Source organism: Dermacentor albipictus, chromosome 1 (genome assembly GCF_038994185.2).
Source record: "Dermacentor albipictus isolate Rhodes 1998 colony chromosome 1, USDA_Dalb.pri_finalv2, whole genome shotgun sequence".
Classification (NCBI taxonomy): Eukaryota; Metazoa; Arthropoda; class Arachnida; order Ixodida; family Ixodidae; genus Dermacentor; species Dermacentor albipictus.
In genome coordinates this window covers 99,897,068-99,913,183 of record NC_091821.1, presented here as the reverse complement: position 1 = coordinate 99,913,183, position 16,116 = coordinate 99,897,068, and the positions used below count along the sequence as shown (strand labels likewise).

At 50.6% G+C, this 16,116-nt stretch overlaps 1 protein-coding gene across 1 annotated transcript in view; it reads left to right on the top strand.

Moving 5' to 3' along the window:
* LOC135906175 (uncharacterized) overlaps positions 1–2,907 on the top strand; it is a 45,484-nt gene extending 42,577 nt beyond the window's left edge. The window contains exon 4 of the mRNA XM_065437436.1: positions 898–2,907. Within this exon, the coding sequence (XP_065293508.1) occupies positions 898–1,093 (196 nt within the window). The 3' untranslated portion in view covers positions 1,094–2,907. The remainder of the gene's footprint in view (positions 1–897) is intronic.
* The last annotated feature ends 13,209 nt before the right edge of the window (positions 2,908–16,116 follow it).

The following is a 16,116-nucleotide window of genomic DNA, read 5'->3' as shown; positions in this document are numbered from 1 at the left end:
ATACTTGTTTTATGTGTACAGTATCCATACTTTTACTCAAATCGGAAATATTTCATGAGGACGTACAATGAGTAATTCGCACCGCCAGATGGGACTCGAACACTCTTGTTCACCTTCTTTGCAAAAGTAGTTTGAGGTTTTTAATAGGTGACGTGATAATTACCATCAGCCCTAAGGCGGAGGAGAAGATAAAGTGAGAAAAAGACAGGAAACTTAGGCATTGTAAGCACCAGCTGGCTACCCTGTGCTCGGATTAGGCTGCAAAGGGAATCAAATGTGAGGGCAAGGGAGGTAACGCAAGTGAGCGCGAACTTTGCACCAAATGTTTTCTTTAGAAGCGGTACGCCTGTATTTATTAAATACACGCATAATTTCACCACACAGTGGCCATCTCAGATAAGTTGCGGCCTCTATCACAATGTGACCTCAATGTAGAATTAGAGATGAGAACACGAATTCCTTTGTCGATAGTGCGACAAGTGACGAGCAGCGTATACCTAGCCTGTCGATTATCAAATAAAATAAATATAGCCAGGGAAATGGTCATCGAGAGCCTGGAACGCATGTTGGTCCCACTTCCCTGTGCTGCATCCTGACATCGGGCTGCTAAGCACTAGGTCGCGGGATGGAATCCCAGCCACGGCGGCCGCATTTCGACTCAGATTTACGTGCACGTTAAAGAACCCCAGGTGGTCCAAACTTCCGGAGTCCCTCACTACGGCGTGCCTCATAATCAGATCGTGGTTTCAGGCACGTTAAACCCCACAATTTTTCTTAACTGCATCCGGCATAGCAGTGAACGGCTGCCGCAGTGATTTCCAGCTTTGTCCAGCCAGGTGGCTTCCCCGCTGGACGGCAACTGCCGCGTCTCGCTGACGTTCGGGCGCGTGTACGCAGGGAGCCCGGCGGCAGCTGCAGCAACCTGGTGCAGTCGTCCCGGTGCGTACAGAAGTACAACCTGCACCGGCTGGTGGTGTGGACGCGCCAAGAGGGCATCCACATGGACACCTTCCGCCTGCCGGTCGCTTGCTCCTGTTACCTGGGGAAAGCCGACAGGAAGGCGACGCAGCGCCGAGCCCCCAGCAGGACCTGACTTTACAGCCACCCTCCCCTAGGACCTCAGTCTCCTGCGTCGATCACAACCAGTGCCGCACGGTCGGCCCGTGTCTGCCGGCGAGAGCCTCTGCCTTCCACCTGAGCGCGCGATGATGCCCTCCAATGCATCGCCATTTTTCGTCGAGCCCTGCGCTTCAGAATACGGAGCAGTTATTGCATGTGAACCCCAGACACCCAGTGCGGCCACCCTAATGCTCTTCTTATTATTATTTTTCTAAAAACTGCGATGGGCGTAAAACTTGCTTGTACAAGGTGACCGCGGCCTTGGAGCATGGCGTTCCGAACATACTCTAAGGAGAGACAATCCGGGATGTCTTATTTTTGTTAAACATTAATATTACTATTATGAGAGGCGTCTCAAGATTGGCTGTCTCACTTAAAACGTGCTTGTCGCGAATGGGTCGCGATGCAAGAGCTGTGGCGAAAATTACTTTCTGGGCGACTTGGAGCGGATGTCCTCGCGTGTGCGTAACACAATGTACTTTGTTCGCGGTCCCATTGCTGCAGCGTGGCATGCAGCTCTTGGACGCAAAACATTTTGCAATTTTCGACCAGCTCGTAGTTGCGAGAGTAGCTGAGGTTCACTGAATATGGAACTGTGGTCACATTTTGCTACAGATATCTAAGCCTTCGTTATGCCCTACGATGACCTGAAAATGTGCCGCTTTAAACTAGCTGAAGGAGTAAAAAACGAGAAAGAAAGAAAGAAAGAAACAGTGCTATAGCTTACAGCAAGTGTTACATGCTCTATTGAGAGCAATCTTCATCCTTAAGAAAAAAACAAGTAATCAGTTATTTGATATTATACCTATACTGTCGGCGGTGTAAACAACATATAATTATTTTTAGGTACAAACATTTCGTGAATCCATCTCCCTTTCCATCCAACACTGTTGAACCGAGCGCTCAGGACTTTAGAACGCGGTTTGTCGCAATAGCTTCGCACCCTTGCCGCACCAGGTAACGTGAGAATCGTTTGTTGTCGTAACGTTGAGCCTCCGAATGCTGTCAATTTCCTACCAGTCGTATGCATGACGCTCACGTGTCGTCACAAGCACACGCGCGTCGTTAGCAAGTTCAGCACACGAGGAGCATTTGTGTGGGGGTCATCGAACCTTTGCCGTTTAGGTGCCGTCATACGGCACTTTAATTTCGGTACGCTGACCGCAATTTTTAAATGAGTAATTCGACTTCCTCCTGACTGTCGTGTATACTCTGATTCGTTACGAACGGTACGTAATTGGCGACAGCGAAGTTCTTCCCGTATCTGTATGTATTGCGACATCTTTTGTTGTTGTTTTCTTTCTTTTCCTTTTGCGAGGTGCGAGAGGAAAACCGGTCGCAATCCTCTCCTTCTTTTTTTTTTATGCCTTTCGGATGTTCTACGACCTTTTCGCCCCTGTTATCACTGAGGTGAGTTAAATATTTTGCAGCTACTACAATTGGCTTCACCTTTATGCTAACTCCGCGCCGTCTGCGTGTATATAGTCGATTGTTCAGCGCGCTGGGAAGGCTGTAGATGTAGCCATTCAACTTTATTAGGGTTGAATGCATTTGGTTGCTGCCTGGCGTATTTCGTTTTTGCGTTTTCGTGTCACCGTTGCTATGCCTCGCGCGCTTCTGCGCCAGAATGAGAGCCTTCTTGACGGTGAGTGGAAAGGCAAATGTCAACTTCGCCACAGCTGGTTCTTTGTGCGTTCTCGTAAAATATTTTCTCTGTTGTTTATCTTGTGTGTCACGTCGCTAGAGTTGAAGCGAAATAAAAGCCACACGTGTACTTGAGAAGACGTTCTTCTGGCGTGATTTATTACAGGAAATAGACATGCACTTTCAGACTTTGCACCGCCGCAATGCGTGGTCGCTCTTTCTCAACACGTAAAGATGCTGATATACGGTATAGATGTATGCCGTAAAAAAAAAAAAACGCCAAGTTTCTACGCTTGCTTGACGCGTGGTTAGTAGGTGAGGGGCGCATGCAGTGGATAGCAGCACGCACGAGTGCACAGGCTGAGATGAAATTCGATTTTTTTCTTTCTTTTTTTCACAGCTATACCGTGCAAAATATCTCGCTGGATGTCGATTTCACCCACAACAGCATTCAAATATAATTTAAAAGAGTTATCGAATTGGCCCGGAAAGGTGTCGTACAAAAGCTCCTCGTACGCGAATCATGCAGTTAAGGTCCAGCTACGTATAACCAGAAGACAGTGATAAAGACAACCACACCGCCTGTACTTTACTGAAAGGACTGACCCCCGAGCCCTGTACACGCACTTCACTACATTCGCGCGTGCTCACCCTCGTCTTCTCGGCGCAATCCGACGTCGAAATGATAAATGGTGGCGGATAGTGACAGTCTATCGAGCCCGAAGCAGTCTTAAAGTGACACTAAATAGAGACACTAAATCAGTTCACGCTCATAAAGTACTTATTCAAAATCCTGCTTTCGGTAATGCTGCGGTAATATATTGGCTATTGAGAGAGAAAAGTGCAAGGTCAAAGTTTATGCTTTCTTTTTTTTTTAATTTGCACCGAGACTCCGGCGCACGTTACGTCAGTGGGACGTCAAATATTTCAGATCATATCGTATTTGTGCCGCTGGGTAGCAGTAAAAGTTCTTCAAACAGTTCAGTTTGTGGCTCTGTTCGAATGCAATGTGGCCCATCTCTATCGTTCAAAAGTTTGACTACGCGTGAGCAGACCCCGTCAATATTTATGGCGTAAGATAGCAACTTTCAACTTAAAGAACACAAGTCCTGGTCTTGATTGAATTTCCGCATTTCATTTAAAGCTTGTTGCTCCAACTATTTATGATGCTCTCAGTAACTTAAATTAACCTTATGTTCAGAACTGGTATATTCCTTAGAAGTGTAAAAAAAAGCTAAAGCAATTCCTGTTCATAAAAAGGGTGACAAAGCTCAAGTCGGTAACAATCGTCCTATATGTATTTTACCTTCAATTAGTAAAGTTGTAGAAAAGTTAATACTTAGTCGTATTACCAGCTCCCTTAACAAATTTAGCTTAACAATTTAGCGTTCAGGAAGCTCGACTAACTTGGCTTCGCTAACATTAACTGATTATATTCAACATTCCCTTGATCTCGGATACTTTGTTGGCTCGGTCTTTTTAGACTTTACTAAAGCCTTTGATACAATAAACCACAAAGTTTTGTTCACTAAACTGGAATCTATTGGAATTTCTGGTCCAGCTCTTAATTTATTAAAAAGTTATCTATTTAATCGTGAATTAACAGTGTACGCAGGCGGGGCTTTCTCTGAAAGCAAAATTATTAATCAAGGAGTGCCTCAGGGCTCGATTTTAGGTCCACTATTATTTTGCATTTATGTAAATGATTTACCTGACTGCCTTAATTATACGCTACCTATACTATACGCAGACGATACGGCTGCTGCCCTCTCGACTAAATCATTACCTTCGATAAATTTGAAACTAAACAGTGATCTGTCAAAAATTACTGATTGGTGTAACGCCAATTTTCTAATGATAAACCCTACGAAAACGCAATTCATGTTATTGAAGCCATCACAGAGACATTCACCTTGCTCTCCGACCATAACTCTCAATGGACATGACATTCCTGCCTCCACTTGTGTTTCTTTCCTCGGCATGAAATTAGAACCCGACCTTAAGTTTACTAACCACAATGCACACATCAAACAAAAAACAGCATTTGGCATTAGAACACTACTCAAATCACGTATATTTTTTCCCAAAGGAGCATTATTATCATCATACTTCGCTTTCATTCTTAGTCATATCATTTATGGCATCGCTTCTTGGGGTAATACTTATTGTCATCTTTCCTCTAATCAGCACATTCAATATCAGGCTATCGGCATTATAACGAGAAGCCATTTTTTTCTCTAACGCCTCTTCACAACTTGTACAAACCGCATTCTTCAAGTTACTGATTTTTTTTACTATCATTAGCGATATTATTTTTTAAATTACTAACTAAATAAGTTTCTTACAACTTCGTTAGTTCTGATCTACTTTTTAATCCTAATAACACAAGGTTTGCAGCACAAGAAAATTTCCTGTTGCCTTTATGCCATACTAATTACGGAAAGATGGCTTCCTCTTTTTGCGCGCTTAAACTTTGGAACTGTCTACCATATTCCATTAAGTTGTCATCTACCTTGTACTCCTTTAAATACGAACTCAATAATTATTTGCTGCCTAATTAATTCCCTATAATGTTATTTTGCAAATTAGTAGCTGTGTAATTATCATTGATTGTGCTTCGTTCCTCTTCCTTTTGTCTTTTATGTGTGCTGTCACTTATAGTTTCTTGGTTATATTTTGCTTATTTCATATTTTGTTTCTCTGCTCTGTAATCCGCTTTATTTTTTTACATAACTTCGAATTCAAGGGTCCTGGTGCAGTCTCTGACTTTGGGACCCTTGTCTGTATACCATTTCTTGTAAAAAAAAAAAGTGGGCGAGTTGGCTAGGATTCAATGTACTTCTGGCGACAGCGCAAAGGGCCACGGACAAAAGGAAGGAACACAACACAGGCGCTGTTTCTTCCTTCTGCCCGTGTCCCTTTGCGCTGTTACCGAATGTGCGGATATTCATGAATTCAGGGCGAGGTGGTGCGGGAACTTCAACGCGGCGTCGTCACCCGTCTTAGGTTCTGGTGTATTTTTTTTTTTTACTTGCCAAGCTCCATTTCGTGGTAAGAGTGCCCTTTTTTTTTTCACAGCGTAGACAGCTAATTTACAAATACAACACGGATTACGTTACTATTTAGTGTCCCTTTAGTAAAAGTCACAGTTTCTGGTTCATAAGCTATATAATGCAGACAACTGTCATAACTCAAATAGAGACGCCAGAAAGTCGCGCCATTGTAAAACGTGGGAGCCGTGCGCGCCTTGTCACTATAGGATGCGCTATACCATAAGATGCGCTAAACTCGTTATAATGATGTATGTATATCAGGATCGAAGTTTTATGGGTCATGGGTTCCCAGGAAAAGCTGAATTTCCGCCCAGTTTGTGCTTGCAGGTGGTAAAACGGCACAACAGTGTGTTGGTCATGCATATATGATAGTGCCTGGCTGCAAATCTGAATCCGCAGGCGGTGTGCCCTGGATGCGGATATAGCTTTTCTATCTTCTTTTTTTTTTCTGAGATCCTGCAAGGTCACTCCGTGAACCTTAGACGCCGATAGCAGATGATGCGGAACGAATCCAGATACCACACGAAAAAGAGATAAAAAGCACGTAGATGATTTACGGATGTACGCAGGTTGTTCAGGCCGACGGAGACAACTCGGGAGAAACATTCGCATCTCTTATAGGGGTATTACTCAGGCTCGCGCGTGCGCACCTGACCCTTCTCTGGATCGCACAGCGCCGGCGGAGCGGCAGTCGCTCCCTAGCACTTTCGCAGCAGCCCTAGCAGTCAGAGCTGTGACCCCTAACCCGCGGTTCGCAGTGAGTTGCGACCACGGCGGGTTCAGGCCAGTGGGGACAGGGTGAGTCTCGACCTAAGGTGTTTATTCACCTTGGTGTACAATGGTTCCAACAGACAGCAACAGCCACAAAACACACAAACACAACACAACACAACACAAAACCTCAGCGGCGGAGCATTCCGCACGTCTGGGGCGAAACAAACCGCACAATGTGGGAACCACAAAAGAGGCTGATAAGAGTTCAGCTCACCCAAAAGTGGATCCGCGCTCGGGCCCTGGGGCGGTGAGTCGCACACCAAGGTCCGGGCGCCACAGGGGGACGGCGTGCGGCGGTCTCAGCGGCTGATTTGAGATGCGGCCTTTCGCTAGCTCTTCCGCCGTGAGACGAAGATGCGTCGGGGGAATAGCGCTTCTCCCGAGCGGCGGAGAGGGGGTCTCCCCGGTTCCAAGAAAGGGAAAGGAGGGAACGGGGTGCCTTGGCTGCAGCGTCACGGCCAGGCGCGAAGAGCAGCGGGAGCGACGAAGGTGCCCTCTCCCCGCTACCCTCCGCGAGCGAGCACGTGATTATCGCGTGATAACCGCGTGGCCGCTCCGGAGATATCGGGATGCGCGTGCGATCCCCACATCCCCCCCCTCCTTAAAATAACCCTTTAGCCGCTAAGAGGCCGCCGTCACCTGAGGCTTTCCTGCGAGAGGGGGCATGCTACTCCGACAGCAACACGGTTTGAATCCATGTTGGTGAGGGAGCAGCTCTAGCTGCAGACCGTCGTTGTCGCCGTGTAGGTGGTCGCGAGCCAGGCCGGAACATGGAATGATGATACGGAGCAGCTTGACAGCAGCGGGATGCAGTGGGAGGCAAGAAGGGCGCTGGGTCCGGGTCACCTTGCGTCTCGGCGGCGTCACCTGCCCAGTCGGACGTGCCGGGTCCGTGGTGGCGAAAGGGTCCCTGGATTTTTCTTGGCTGCCTCGATTACGCTGACGCGATCCCCGAACCAGCCTCGAGATGGCGCAGGACAGCTGTCTTTTGGGGTTCCCGGGGTTCGTTGTCCTCCCTCGCGGGTTTCGGCACGCAAGGTCGGCAAAGGCGCGCCGACCCACCCCTGACGATGGCTTGCACCTCGCTGCGCAGCAGGGGTCCACTCTGTCCTTGCGGGCGAAGTCTACGCTCGGCCTTGAGGCTGGATGCTTGGCTGCGGGGCTTGCAACTCGGTGGCGGGGTTCTGCGGCGCGGTTCGGCGAATTCTGCGCCGCTGCGACCATTCCGGACCGGAAGTCGCCCGCTGCACCTCTCACCTCGCTGCTAGCCGCCGGAGGATGTTTTCTCGCCGCCTGTTGCCTGCACTGCGCTGCTGACTGCTTGCGGCCTGCTCGTCCCCACCGGCAGTGGAGATGGTCTTTCCTTCTTGCTTGGTGGTTGTTTCACGGCTCCCGACGGGCGGTCTGCTGCTGCGACAATTGTGTTAGCCCCTCTCGCTTCTTCCAAAGAGAAAGCGCGTGCTCGCTCTGGAAGCCTGCATGCTAGACATCGGAGGAGCATTCCGTCCGATATCGTGCACAATAAAATAGCCTCCGCGAACCGGACAGAGTTAGTTCTGCCGAGATCGCAAGTTATAACGCCGCACTGGGCTCGGACGTCGAGCCGTGCCACCTGATGCCGCTGCCTGCGGGCGCGGGAGAGCATTCTCCTCGGGCCACTCGTTCCCTCTGTCATAGTAGGGTTTGAGATCGCAGACATGCACCGGTCGGCTGATCGGTCTTAGCTTCAAGTCCGCCAGCCTGTACACGAGCGAAGAGACAGTCTCTCGCACCCGGTACGGTCCTGCCCATTTTGGCGCCAGAGAAGCTGAGAATTTCTTGCTGGCGTCGCTCAGGACGTGATTCCGTCTCAACACCAGGTCGCCCACTTTGTACTGAACTTCCCGATGAGAGCGGTCGTACTGCGCTTTCTGCTCGGCACGTGCAGTGCTCAGGTTCCGTCGCGCTTTTCGTAAAGCCTCCGTTACCTTCGCGCGCAGCCCAGTCGCATAATCGGCGCGTGCCGACGAAACAACCAGTTCCGTGCTGCATCGTTCCTGTAGAGTAAGTTCTACCGGATTCAACAGCTCCCTCCCAAGGTTGAGGGTGGCGGGGGTATACCCAGTCGATCGATTCACTGTCGACCTGATAGCAAATCCAATTTCAGGAAGACAAGCGTCCCACTCATTGTGCGTCCCCGCAAATGCAACTAGCATGTGCTTGATGTTGCGGTTCACACGCTCAGTGGGATTCGCCTGGGCATGGTACGTGGTTGTTCTCCTGTGCTTAATGCCGAGAGCTGCACAAGAGTCCACGAAGAGTTTGGCAGTGAAGTAGGACGCATTGTCCGTTATCAGCTGCTCAGGATAGCCGAATCGTGTAAACACCTCGATCAGCTTTCCCATGATAACGCGTGCCGTCAGCTTCCGTAGTGGGAACAGTTCCACCCACTTGCTGAAATGGTCTGTGACTACGAGAAGGAATCGGTTCCCGCTCGGTGTCCTGGGGTAAGGCCCCATGACGTCACATGCCGCAATTTGCCACGGTGTTCGGCTATTGATCGGCTGCATGAGCCCGGGTGGGCGTCCACCACGCGGCTTCACGCGTTGGCACACGTTACAAGAGCGGGCGTAGCGCATCACCTCCCGCTTCATTCCAGGCCAGGTAGCAAAGCGGCACAACTTTAGATAAGTCTTAGGGCCACTTGCATGCCCGGCCAAGCACGTATCGTGAAAGTAGCGTAAAAGTGCTCCTCTCAGCGTGCGTGGAATCACCGCTTTGAAGGACTCGTGTGTATCCTTCTCCGCGGGAATGTATCTCAGCAGGACGCCGTCAGAGTCTAGCAGGTAGGAATCCAACGCGCTCACAGCATTACCAGCTGTTTCGGAGCGCCGCGCACCCACAGCAATACCAGCTGCGTCCATGTGCGCCGCGGCCGCGCCGCCGGGCTCCCGGAGCCCCTCAAACACTTTCTTACAAAATGGATCCTCCCGCTGTGCCTCTAACAGCTCCTTTCTGCCGAACACGCTCCCCACTGAACTGACGCAGTCCAAGTGGTTCACGCTTTCGTCCTGAGAAGGGGGTTCATCCGCCCTTCCTTCGGGACCAGCGCCGTCGAGCATTGTAGCAGTTACTCTGCTCTTCGGCTGAGTCACTGAGGGGTCACGATGGGTATTAATATTACCCCTCCTGACAACCTCAATCGTCGCAGCGGTTAGTCCGCTCTCAAGCTCAGTTTCGGGCGAGGTGAGTTGAGTAGTAATATCACTCTTCTCACAGTCAACGGGCGCGCGCGAAAGTGCATCCGCCACAACGTTGTTCTTTCCTCTCCTGTAGCGAACGGTAAAATCGTATCGCTGCAGGAGAAGTGCCCATCGCGCGAGCCGGCCGCTCGGCTCTCCTAAGCGCCTAAGCCAAGTTAATGCCATATGATCGGTCTCAATTATGAATGGGACTCCATCAATATAGTAGTCAAACTTTTTGAGAGCGAAAATGATCGCCAGACATTCCTTTTCTGTCACGGAGTAATTTTTCTCTGCGGGAGTCAAAGAGCGGCTGGCAAAAGCTACCGGGCGCAAGCTACCTTCGTGCTGTTGGAGCAAAACCGCTCCTAGGCCAAGGTCGCTGGCGTCCGTATGAATGACAAATTCTTTGTTCAAATCAGGTAGCCTTAACTCGGTGGTTTCCACGAGCGCGTTTACGAGGTTGCGCAGTGCCTCCTCTTGCTCGGGACCCCATCTCCACTGCTCACCTTTCCTCAACAGCATTGTCAAGGGGGCTTGCAGTGCAGCGCAGTTTGGGATGAACTGTCGATAGAAATTCGCCAGCCCCAAAAAGCGTCTCAGTCCGCCTATGTCTTCCGGTGACGGGTAGTTCAATAATGCCTGAACCTTGTCATCACACGGTAGAAGGCGTCCGTTATCCAGTTTAAACCCCAGTAGCGTTACTCGGGTTGCTGCGATCTGGGTCTTGGTCGGGTTTAGCGTTATCCCCGCAGACCTCAGACGCTCCAACACGTCCCTGAGATGGCGTAAGTGCCCATCAAAGGTACGCGAGTATACCACAACATCGTCCAGGTAAGCAAGAGCGTGGTGCCACCTTGCGTCACCCAAGACACGGTCCATCAGGCGCTGGTAAGTTGCAGGCGCACCGACAAGTCCGAATGGCATACGGGTAAACTGGAAAAGTCCCCTGTGACAAGTGAAGGCAGTCTTCTCTCGGTCACAGGGATCTACCTCCACCTGAAAGTATCCTCTGCTTGCATCGAGCGTAGTGAAGTACTTCGCTCCGCCAACGTTGGATACGATCGAGGGAATGCTAGGAAGCGGATATGCGTCCTTGCGTGTCACCTCGTTCAGGCGGCGATAGTCAACACAAAGGCGGGGCGTCCCATCCTTTTTAGGAACCAACACCACAGGAAAACCCCATGGGCTGTCCGATCTTTCAACAACGCCTGTATCGAGCAGTTCGTCCAGAGCGCTGTCTAGTGCTTTCCTCTTAGCCAAACTCACCGGCCGAGGATTGCACTTCCAAGGAGAGGCGTCACCTGTCTCAATTTTGTGCCTGTATAGCGTAGTGCAACCAGACCGCTCTGTGAATACGGCATCATATTCAGTCAGAAGCGCTGAGAGGCGAGCCTTTTCTTCCCCCGACAAACTGCTTGAGTCGTCCAGCAGCGGGTGGTATCGTTCGCCCCTCACTGCGGCACAGTCTGCCACCGCAGCGGGGGTTATGGGCTTTGCGGGAGGGGAGCAGTTCCCCTCCGCGCCTCTTTTCTCAGTGCGGTTGGCCGGACGGCATTTCGACCCGGCCGCAACCGTTCTGAGGGACCTTTTCGGGCAATCGTTTCGTCGGTCTGCGCGCGAAGCATCATCGAACGAAGTTGTCTCTGACGCTTTTTGAAATGAAACGAAAGGTTTCAGGGTGCCACATGCTCGCTCCCTATATCCTCCGTTGCAGACGTCAATAACAATGCCCGTCTTGGCGAGGAAATCTCTACCAAGAATTATAGGAACCGACAGGCCGGGAAGGTGAGCTAGGCGCTGTCGCCTCACCCGCTTCTCCCACCGCACCACAAGCCTAGCAGCACAGCTCGCGTGTGCCGTGCCGCTGGCCAGTCGGAAGGTCACTTTACTCTCTCTCAGTCGGATAGCGCTCCGACGGAGATGTTCACACACCTCGTCGCCAAATAGTGAAGCGCTTGCTCCTGTGTCTAACAGCGCAAAAAACCTGCGCCGGGCGACTGTAACCTCTATGAGCGGGACTGGCGTGTCGCTGGGCAATCCAAAACGACAAGCCAGCGGGGCAAGGAGTTCGTGTGTCTCACTTCGCACCGCTGTAACCGCCGCCGGCCATGCAGCACTGCTCAGCGGCGGCCCCGCTCGTTTCCCGAAAGCGCGTGCTCTCGGTTCGCAGGCTGTCTGCAATCCCGGGCGAAGTGCCCCGGCTGGTTGCACCGATAACAGAGGAGAGCCGGCCTTTGACGGGCTTGGCGTCCAGTGCCTCGCGCCGTTTGACCGTTGTTCCTCTGTATCGACTGCTCCCTTGCAGGTACGCTCTGCTCTCGCATCATCGAGCCGGCATATCGACCACGATTCTGCATACCTCGGCCATCGGCAGCGCATGCTGCACGCATGGCATAAGTGTACGGATCGAGAGCCCGGTCAGATAAGCCCCAACCGTTTCTCAGTTGTCCGTCACTGAAAGCAACCACACCATCTCCACCGGAACGAGTGCGAAAAGTGTCCCCGTTCCACGCGCATCGCGGCTCAAGTGCCCTCGACGCTGGGGGTGGAGGTCGGTATGAGCGCAAGGCGAGTATGTCCGCCTGTATGCGCTTTGCCTCTGAGGCCAGCTCATCCAAATCCCTGAACTTGCTGCCTCTTAGGTACGCTGCGAAGGTGGGATGAGCTTGTCGTGTGACTCTCTCCACCTTATCGCAGTTCGGAGCGGTAGGGTCAGCGGTACGATAAAGTTCGTCCATCGCCCTGACGTACTCGAGCAAGGATTCGTCCGGATGCTGAGTACGTAGCTCCAACTCGCGCCGCAGACGACGCTCGTAATCTGCGGGCAGGAATTCCTCGCGTAATCCCGCTCGGAACTCAGCCAGCGTGCTAGACCGGTAGCCAGTAAGCCGGAACCAGCGGGCAGCGTGATCAGTCAACGACACTGGTACGACGCGTTCCAGCATCTCGTCATCGGACAGCCCCGTTGCGCGCTGGTAAGTCAGCACGCGATCGAGGTATTCGTTGACGCTAACTGAATCATGATACCCGCTGTAGGTGGGTAAGTCCACCCTCACTCTCGGTCTAGCAGCGGCGGCAGATGTCAGCAGAGTGTTCTGCACGGCACCTGTCAACCTCTCAATCAAGCGCATCGCATCCTGCAACAGCGCCTGTTGAGGCTCGCTCTGGCCAGTAATGCCTGGCACAGGAGCAGAACGCGTCGAGCAAGTATGCCGCAGTGGCTCCATGCTCTCCGCAAACACTGGCGAAGGGTTCGGCGTAATGTGCCTCACGCCTTCAAGGGTACGAGGCTCGCTCTGGCCAGTAATGCCTGGCACAGGAGCAGAACGCGTCGAGCAAGTATGCCGCAGTGGCTCCATGCTCTCCGCAAACACTGGCGAAGGGTTCGGCGTAATGTGCCTCACGCCTTCAAGGGTACGAGGCTCGCTCTGGCCAGTAATGCCTGGCACAGGAGCAGAACGCGTCGAGCAAGTATGCCGCAGTGGCTCCATGCTCTCCGCAAACACTGGCGAAGGGTTCGGCGTAATGTGCCTCACGCCTTCAAGGGTACATCCTGCCGGAGAGAGCGCCTCGTGTGTAGCGCTACCCTCTTCGAAGCTTATCAAATTCCCAGGGCTAATGTTCGCCGCAGGGCATGACTGAGCGGTAGCAGTTACCGCCGCTTCGAATTGTTGCCTGTTGGTAGCAACCTGCGACAGCGTATACAACGGCTGTAAATCAGCCCCGTATGCTGCCATGGTTCGTTCGTGCAGTGGCAGACACTCACACAAACAGACTCAACCTGTCACACCTCTGGCCCCACGTTGGGCGCCAAATATAGGGGTATTACTCAGGCTCGCGCGTGCGCACCTGACCCTTCTCTGGATCGCACAGCGCCGGCGGAGCGGCAGTCGCTCCCTAGCACTTTCGCAGCAGCCCTAGCAGTCAGAGCTGTGACCCCTAACCCGCGGTTCGCAGTGAGTTGCGACCACGGCGGGTTCAGGCCAGTGGGGACAGGGTGAGTCTCGACCTAAGGTGTTTATTCACCTTGGTGTACAATGGTTCCAACAGACAGCAACAGCCACAAAACACACAAACACAACACAACACAACACAAAACCTCAGCGGCGGAGCATTCCGCACGTCTGGGGCGAAACAAACCGCACAATGTGGGAACCACAAAAGAGGCTGATAAGAGTTCAGCTCACCCAAAAGTGGATCCGCGCTCGGGCCCTGGGGCGGTGAGTCGCACACCAAGGTCCGGGCGCCACAGGGGGACGGCGTGCGGCGGTCTCAGCGGCTGATTTGAGATGCGGCCTTTCGCTAGCTCTTCCGCCGTGAGACGAAGATGCGTCGGGGGAATAGCGCTTCTCCCGAGCGGCGGAGAGGGGGTCTCCCCGGTTCCAAGAAAGGGAAAGGAGGGAACGGGGTGCCTTGGCTGCAGCGTCACGGCCAGGCGCGAAGAGCAGCGGGAGCGACGAAGGTGCCCTCTCCCCGCTACCCTCCGCGAGCGAGCACGTGATTATCGCGTGATAACCGCGTGGCCGCTCCGGAGATATCGGGATGCGCGTGCGATCCCCACACTCTACACCAGGGAAACAAGGGACTCGCCCCGGTGACTCATGGCGTTCTGTTGCTGAGCACGATATCGCCTGTTTGGTTGCCGGCTGCACTTGTAACGATCATGCGTACCGAGCTTAGGGTTCGCGGTAAAGAACCTCCAAGTGGTCGAAATGAGCTGGGAAAGTCTCCGCATGCGACATCTCTCATAAACCCTGTGTTGCTCTCGGAGGTAATCCCACCTGGAAATCAAACAAGATATGGCAAAACAAAGACCACTAAACGCGAACGTAGTATAATAATAAAGAGACGAAAAAAAACGCAAATATTTTGCTTTGAGCATGTTCTGGCCGTTCGAATTAAGCTGCTGGTTTTCAGTTTATTATTACTCCAACGAACGGTCACTACATTGCAAGGAGTGCGCATGCAGGCGAGGGTCCCAATGCTAAGGACTGCAACGGGACCCTCGGTTAGTAGTAAAAGTGAGAAAACATGCGTAAAACACTTAAAAACCAGCAATAAGAAGGCTGCAACGCAACATAATGCAATTCAAAGCTAAAATACATGGGTAAGAAATTTATACACACATATGTAAAAAAATAAAAGAAAGTGGTATATATATATATATATATATATATATATATATATATATATATATATATATATATATATATATATATATATATATATATATATATAATTTTTTAGATAATATGATAGACTATTGCACTGTTTTATGGCAGTGAATGAGATTGTCATTTTACCATAATTACAGTGAAACTTAGGTAATAGAAAGTTGAAAAGATGAGTAAACCTAGTGCAATTAGAATTAGTTACAAACCTGGAATCGATAAATTAGTGAAAGTGTTGTTTATTAAGTAACCTGTAGAACAATATAGAGAGATGATAGGTGAACAAATTCGGGGGGAGGGGGGGGGTCGCGGAGAGTATTTTGTGTGAGTGAACTAGCGGTTTAGTATTCGAGTAGAAATCGCCGTTAGTAATAATGCGAACTGTTCGGTTTTGTAAGTGCAGGATATAGATGATGAGATGCGGCTATGGGTGAAAGCAATTTATAATGCTAATAGCGTGCATCCTTAGAATAATTTGCTCTAGGCTTAATTAGTACCTTAACGCCGAATGTTGACTTATGCTTGATGAAGTCAATAGGTTGAGAAAATTTCAGGTTAAGGTCTAATTTTACTCTTAAGAATCATAGGAGTAGAAGGTACTATTTTTTGTGCAGACCTAAAAATGTTAAGTTGCGTTTTCGAGGGATTGATAATTAAATGTTTACAATTGTACCAATGAACCACTTTTACAAACTCTGTATTTAGTTTAAGGGTTAACGTTTCTTAAGATTTGTCAGTCGAGGAAAGAGTAGTGTCATCAGCGTGCAGGGTGTAATTAGCAGAATTAAGATACTCGGGTAAATTATATATATATATATATATATATATATATATATATATATATGAATAAGTTCACCGAATATTACGTTACTCCCTAATGCAAAATTTGAGCGCAGCTTTATACTTGTTTTCATTTCGCGATCTATTGAGGCAAAGAATTTGAGAAAGGCATGCAGCACAGTCGGCAATCGTCGAAAATGTGATCTGTGGGTGAATCCCAGGGGCGAATCTCTGCCTGGCTGCCATTGGCTGTTAAGCAGATACTCTTTCGACGCTAGCACCAAGGTCCCCTTCAGTTACGGCCCCAGCAGGAGGGCGATACTTTGGCAAAATGGCGGCGCATACGATTGT